Source organism: Peromyscus leucopus, chromosome 18, assembly GCF_004664715.2.
Source record: "Peromyscus leucopus breed LL Stock chromosome 18, UCI_PerLeu_2.1, whole genome shotgun sequence".
Taxonomy (NCBI): Eukaryota; Metazoa; Chordata; class Mammalia; order Rodentia; family Cricetidae; genus Peromyscus; species Peromyscus leucopus.
The window spans coordinates 7,884,753-7,891,923 of NC_051078.1; the positions used below are offsets into that span (position 1 = coordinate 7,884,753).

A 7,171-nucleotide genomic window follows, 5' to 3' on the forward strand; every position below is an offset into this window, starting at 1 on the left:
CGAGTTGCTCATTATTTCTTCTTGAATTATTCTTACCAGGAAATATAATTTCAAATTCTCGATTTCCAAGTCTCAAAGGAATGTCCTGAGGGCATTATGAGTTTTGTCCCTGAGTCAAGCTAGATCCTGGGGCCCTTGGCCTAACCCCAGCGGAAATGGGCTCTTTGAATGGACTCTGGGCGCTTCTCTTGAAGAGCCATAGTGCTGCTCACTGCAGAATTCTATCCAGTCACAAAGTTCTTCTGTACCTTATGTAATACTTACGATTCCATTCTGGCTTTGGTAACTGTGGCAGTGAAAGACCCCAGCTTACTAGCTTAGCCTAACGCCATTTCGAGTAAGGTCTGAAAAGCACGGAGTGTCTACGGCCGGCCACCTGGCCCCAGAAAAGGGTACTAGAGGTCAGAAAAACAACTTGGAGCCAGACAGCAGGCGTGTCGAGCTCGGGGAAAAGCCACGAGCTGTCCTGAGTTTGAACCTGGCCTCATTTGAATCGTCCAATCAGAACCCTGTAAACCGAGCTTCTCGTGCTCCTGCTGCCAGACCCTATAAAAACCCTCCACTCCAGCCCGTCGGGGCGCGCCAGTCTCTTGAGCCTCTTGAGGGACTGTGTTGCCCCGGGTACCTGTGTTCCTGAATAAAGCCTCTTGCTGTTTGCATCTGACTTATGGTCTCGGTGTGATCTCTGGGCGAGGGTCTCTCCAGAGGGAAGACTACCTTCGGGGGTCTTTCATTTGGGGGCTCGTCCGGGATCGGAGACCCCCCGCCTCGGGACCACCGACCCACTGTCAGGAGGTAAGACGGCCAGCCTTGGTGTATGTCATCTCTGTCCTGTCTGAGTGTTGTCGGTTTGTCTGAATGTTGAATGTTGTCTGTTTGCGCGCCTGAATCGGTCTGGAGTCAGTGGGGCTGAAGGAGCTGACGAGCTCGGACTTCGCCACTGCGACCCTGGAAGACGTTCCACGGGTCTCTGAAGTCCCCTCTGGGGCACGGGAAGTCCCCTCTGGGGCACGGTCTGAAGTCCCCTCTGGGGCACGGTTTTTCGGGGCCACCCCCGAATCAGAAGAATACGTGGTGTTGGTAGGGGACGGAGAATTCAAACACTCCGTGACCCCATCTGAGTTTTTGCTTTCGGTTTTACACCGGAGCCGCGCAGCGAAACTGTTTCTTGCTTGTGTTGTCGGTTTGTTTTGTGTTCTTTGTCTAATCCTTCTCCATCCAGGAGTTAATATGGGACAGACTGTCGTTACCCCCTTGAGCCTAACTACTGACCATTGGTCGGAAGTAAAAGGCCGGGGAAGAAATGAAGGCGTAGTCATCAAGAAAAATAAATGGATGACCCTCTGTAAGGCTGAATGGGTCATGATGAATGTAGGATGGCCACGGGAAGGGGAATTTAATCTCTCTCTCATTTCCCAGGTTGAGAGGAAGGTGTTTGCCCCTAGCCCCCATGGGCATCCAGACCAGGTTCCCTACATCACCATTTGGAGATCCCTGGTTGAAAACCCATTCCCCTGGGTCAAGCCCTTCCTCCCACAACCCCCTCTCACTCCCCAGCCTTCGGCGCCTCCTAACCCCCTTTCTTCTCTCTACCCAGTCCTTCCCCACAGGGAGCCTTCCAAGCCCCCTGTCCTTCCCCCTGACCCTAACTCTCCTCTCCTAGACATGCTGGTGAATGAACCGCCGCCCTACCAGCCGACCCCCCCAGCGTCACCCGCGGCCCCTGCGGCTGTACCCGCGGTGGCCCCTGCCGCGGCACCGGCCGCGACCCCGGCGGCTGCGCTCGCGGCGGCCCCCGCCGCGGCCCCGGCCGCGACCCCGGCGGCTGCGCTCGCGGCGGCCCCGCCGCGGCGCCGGCCGCGACCCCGGCGGCTGCGCTCGCGGCGGCCCCCGCCGCGGCCCCGGCCGCGACCCCGGCGGCTGCGCTCGCGGCGGCCCCCGCCGCGGCGCCGGCCGCGACCCCGGCGGCTGCGCTCGCGGCGGCCCCCGCCGCGGCCCCGGCCGCGACCCCGGCGGCTGCGCTCGCGGCGGCCCCCTCCGCGGCGCCCGCCGCGACCCCGGCGGCTGTGCTCGCCGCGGCCCCCGCCGCAACCCTGGCGGCTGGGCCCACGGCGGCCCTAGTCGCGACGTCGGCTGTGACCCCCCCGGCAACCGGCCCCCCCGTGATGACCCCGCTCGCTGGGGACTTGGAGGAAGAAAAAGAAACAGTCCAGTCCCCCATCGCGAGCCGCCTCAGGGGTCGCCGAGCCGGCCCCCCACTGAGTCCAAAGCCTTCCCACTTCGGGAAGGACCCAACCATCAGTTACAATATTGGCCCTTTTCTGCCTCAGACCTTTATAATTGGAAACAACATAATCCCCCTTTCTCCAGGGATCCTGTTGCCCTGACCGGCCTGATTGAGTCCATCCTAGTGACTCACAGGCCGACTTGGGACGACTGTCAGCAGCTCCTGCAGACCCTCTTAACCGTAGAGGAAAAGCAGAGAGTTTTCCTGGAGGCCCGGAAGCAGGTTCCGGGCGATGACGGGAGGCCAACCCAACTCCCAAATATCATCGAGGCAGCCTTTCCCTTGACCCGCCCAGACTGGGACTTCAATACACCTGAAGGTAGGGAACATCTACGTCTCTATCGCCAGTTGCTCCTAGCGGGTCTCCGAGCAGCCGCCAGAAGGCCTACCAATTTGGCTCAGGTAAGGAATGTGATGCAGGGAAAGGAAGAATCACCCGCTGCATTTTTAGAGAGGCTGAAGGAGGCTTATAGGATGTACACTCCGTATGATCCAGAAGACCCAGGGCAAGCACCAGGTGTCATCTTATCATTTATCTACCAGTCTAGCTCAGATATCCGAACCAAATTGCAGCGGTTGGAAGGTTTACAGGCGCTAGGTTTGCCAGACTTATTGAAGGAAGCAGAGAAAGTGTACAATAAGAGAGAAACTCCTGAAGAGCGTGAGGAAAGGAGATGGCAGAAACAAGAGGAAAGGGACAAGAAACAGCATAGGGAAATGAAAAAGGTTTTGGCCGCCGTTGTGTCTAAGGGACAGCGGAGAGAGGGAGATAGGTCGGGAGAGCGAAGGAGGCCACCCCTTGATAAGGATCAATGCGCTTACTGTAAGGAGAAGGGACACTGGGCCCGAGACTGCCCCAAGAAGCTACAAGGACCCCGCCGACCCAAGCCCAAAACTGTGGACCTCCTTAGTCTAGAGGACTAGGGGAGTCGAGGCCAGGAGCCCCCCCCCTGAGCCTAGGATAACCCTCAAGATCGGGGGGCAGCCCGTGACCTTCCTGGTTGATACTGGTGCTGAACATTCAGTCCTAACCCATGCCGGAGTGCCTCTTAGCCGGCATTCTGCACTGGTGCAGGGGGCAACTGGAAACAAGAGGTATTACTGGACTGCCGAGAGAAAGGTCCAACTGGCATCAGGGCAAGTAACTCATTCCTTCCTGCATATACCTGAATGCCCCCATCCGCTGTTGGGACGGGACCTATTAACCAAATTGAAGGCACAAATCTACTTTGATGAGAAGGGACCAAGGGTCACGGGTCCTAAAGGAGACCCCCTACAAATCCTTGCCCTCAGCTTAGAGGAAGAATACCGGTTGTTTGAGGCAGAACCCCCGGAGAAATCACCTGAAGAGCTACAGAACTGGCTGAGAGAGTTTCCTCAGGCCTGGGCAGAGACTGGGGGCTTGGGGCTGGCACGCAATCAGCCGCCGCTGATGATCTCACTAAAGGCCTCCGCGACTCCCGTTTCAATCAGACAATACCCAATGTCACGGGAAGCTCATGAGGGGATTAAGCCCCATATTCGGAGACTCCTGGACCAAGGGGTGTTAAAGCCCTGCCAGTCACCTTGGAACACCCCTCTCTTGCCTGTTAAGAAACTGGGGACAGGAGACTACAGGCCGGTCCAGGACTTGAGAGAGGTCAATAAGCGGGTGGAGGACATACACCCCACGGTGCCTAACCCCTATAACCTTCTGAGCACCCTCCCACCGACCCACGTCTGGTACACTGTGCTAGACCTGAAGGATGCCTTCTTTTGTTTAAAACTGCACCCTCAAAGTCAATTGCTATTCGCTTTTGAATGGAGGGACCCAGAAAAAGGGCTCTCGGGACAATTAACCTGGACCAGGCTCCCGCAGGGCTTCAAAAATAGCCCAACCCTCTTTGATGAGGCCCTACATGCAGATCTGGCCGGATTCCGGGTCGAACACCCAACCCTGACTCTGCTCCAGTATGTGGATGATCTACTCCTGGCGGCCAGGAGTCGAACCGAGTGCATGGAGGGCACTCGAGCCTTACTGGCCAGACTTGGGCAGAAGGGCTATAGAGCCTCAGCCAAAAAGGCCCAAATATGCCGAGACAAGGTTACCTACCTGGGCTACATCCTGAGCGGGGAGCAAAGATGGTTAACAGGAGCAAGGAAGGAGACGATAATCTCCATCCCCCCTCCTCGGAACCCCCGCCAAGTTCGAGAGTTCCTGGGTACGGCTGGGTACTGCCGCCTTTGGATTCCTGGCTTTGCCGAACTGGCAGCCCCATTATACCCCCTCACTAAACCACGGACCATGTTCCAATGGGAGGAGAAGCACCAGAAAGCGTTCCAACAGATCAAGAAAGCCTTGCTTGAGGCCCCGGCTCTGGGTCTGCCAGATCTGACCAAGCCCTTTGAGCTGTTTGTGGATGAGAACTCAGGCCTTGCTAAAGGGGTACTGGTGCAAAGATTGGGACCTTGGAGGAGACCTGTAGCGTATTTGTCCAAGAAATTGGACCCGGTGGCTACAGGATGGCCTCCATGCCTCCGCATGGTGGCAGCCATTGCCGTATTACTCAAAGATGCCGGAAAACTGACTCTGGGACAGCCGTTGACTGTACTGGCCTCCCATGCAGTGGAGGCCTTGGTCCGACAACCACCAGACAGATGGCTTTCTAACGCCAGAATGACTTACTATCAGGCTTTACTACTGGACTCAGACAGGGTAAATTTTGGGCCGATAGTTTCCCTTAACCTTGCTACCTTGCTGCCACTGCCTAGCCCCTCCGAGGAGCATGACTGTCTCCAGATTCTAGCTGAAGCACATGGCACCCGCCCCGATCTGACAGATCAGCCGCTTAAGGATCCAGACGTTGTCTGGTACACAGATGGGAGCAGTTTCCTGGAAGAGGGGGAACGCAGAGCCGGGGCAGCTATAACCACCGAATCGGAAGTGGTATGGGCATCGTCGCTCCCGCCCGGGACATCGGCCCAGCGCGCAGAACTGATTGCGCTCACCCAAGCTCTCCGGATGGCAGAAGGTAAGAAGCTCACAGTTTATACTGACAGCAGATATGCCTTCGCCACTGCGCATGTCCACGGGGAAATCTACAGACGAAGAGGCCTGCTGACGTCCGCGGGTAAGGAAATCAAAAACAAAAAAGAGATCCTAGACCTCCTAAAGGCCCTGTTCCTCCCACTCCAACTCAGTATTGTCCACTGCCCGGGGCATCAAAAGGATGACTCTGCGGCAGCCAGAGGGAATCGGCTGGCAGATCTGACTGCTCGAACAGTGGCTTTCCAGCCAGTAGGAAACAGCCAGTTAATGGCTATACAAGAACCACAGCCTGAGAGAGACCCCGTGCCCTATAGCCCAGAAGACCATGAGCTAGCAAAGAAAATGGGGGCGGACTGGGAACAAAGAAGACAGGCATATATACTAGGGGACCGGATGGTCATGCCAACCTCCCATACCCGATATATGCTGAGATTCCTCCATGCATTGACCCATTTGAGCAAAAACAAGATGAAGACCCTATTAGACAGAGAAAACACCGGGGCAGTGCTGCTGAACCAGGATCAGGTACTCCAGCAGGTAACTTCTACCTGCCCAGCCTGTGCTCAAGTAAACGCAGGAAAGGTTCATCTAAACAAGGGGGTTCGCCAAAGAGGCCATCGTCCTGGTGTTCATTGGGAAATAGACTTTACAGAAGTAAAACCTGGACTCTACGGGTACCGGTACCTCCTGGTCTTCGTGGACACTTTTTCCGGATGGATTGAGGCATTTCCAACCAAGAATGAGACGGCTAACGTAACAAAGAAACTGTTGGAGGAAATCTTCCCCAGGTATGGGATGCCTCAAATATTGGGGTCGGATAACGGGCCTGCCTTCATCTCCCAGGTAAGTCAGAAGGTGGCCAAACTATTGGGGGTTGATTGGAAACTTCATTGTGCATACCGCCCCCAAAGCTCAGGACAGGTAGAACGAGCTAATAGAACAATCAAGGAGACTTTAACTAAATTAACGCTTGCAACTGGCACTAGAGATTGGGTGCTCCTACTTCCCTTGGCTCTCTACCGAGCCCGAAATACTCCTGGCCCACATGGCCTAACCCCTTTTGAGATCAGGTATGGGGCCCCACCTCCTGTTGTAAGCTTTCTCCATCCTGATATTTCATCTTTTGCCACCACCCCTACTTTAGAGGCACATCTTCAAGCCCTCCAACTGGTGCAGAGGGAGATCTGGAAGCCCCTGGCCAAAGCTTATCAGGAGCAGCTAGACAAGCCGGTGGTGCCCCACCCCTTCCAGATCGGGGACTCCGTTTGGGTCCAACGACACCAGACCAAGAACCTGGAATCACGGTGGAAGGGGCCCTACACTGTCTTGCTGACCACCCCACTGCACTTAAGGTCGACGGGATTGCTGCATGGATCCACGCCTCTCATGTGAAGGCTGCCAGGGAACCCGACCCAGCAGGATCCAGAAAGTCAACATGGACAGTGCGCCGTACACGAAACCCCCTAAAAATAAGGTTGGCCCGCAGCTCCTCTTCCTCCCCCTCCTCTTAATCTCCGCTTACCCCCAGGGGACTAGGGCGGCAGAGAGCCCGCACCTAGTCAAGAGGCTCACTTGGCAGGTCATCTCACAACCTGGGGAGACGGTCTGGCAAACGACCGCCCTTCACACCCCCTTTACATGGTGGCCTAACTTGCACCCAGATCTCTGCCAACTAGCAGCAGGGTCAGAGGACTGGGACATCCCTACCACTGACCCCATGAACCCCAGAGCACCAGACGTCTGTCAGGATGGTAAGGGAACTTGCAAATGTAGTGACGAGAGATACGGATGCAGTCACCCTGAAACCAGGGCAGCCCTGTCACAACTAACCTTCTACGTCTGCCCCCGGGATGGTA

The 7,171-nt window shown here is 56.2% G+C and overlaps 1 protein-coding gene across 1 annotated transcript; it reads left to right on the top strand.

Annotated features, from left to right (window-relative positions):
- The first annotated feature begins 1,230 nt into the window (after positions 1–1,230).
- Positions 1,231–6,832, top strand: LOC114693335. The gene is given in 4 exon segments (XM_028869662.2): positions 1,231–2,066; positions 2,122–3,229; positions 3,231–6,648; positions 6,651–6,832. Coding segments are annotated over 4 exon segments (5,538 nt in total). The 3' UTR covers positions 6,827–6,832.
- The last annotated feature ends 339 nt before the right edge of the window (positions 6,833–7,171 follow it).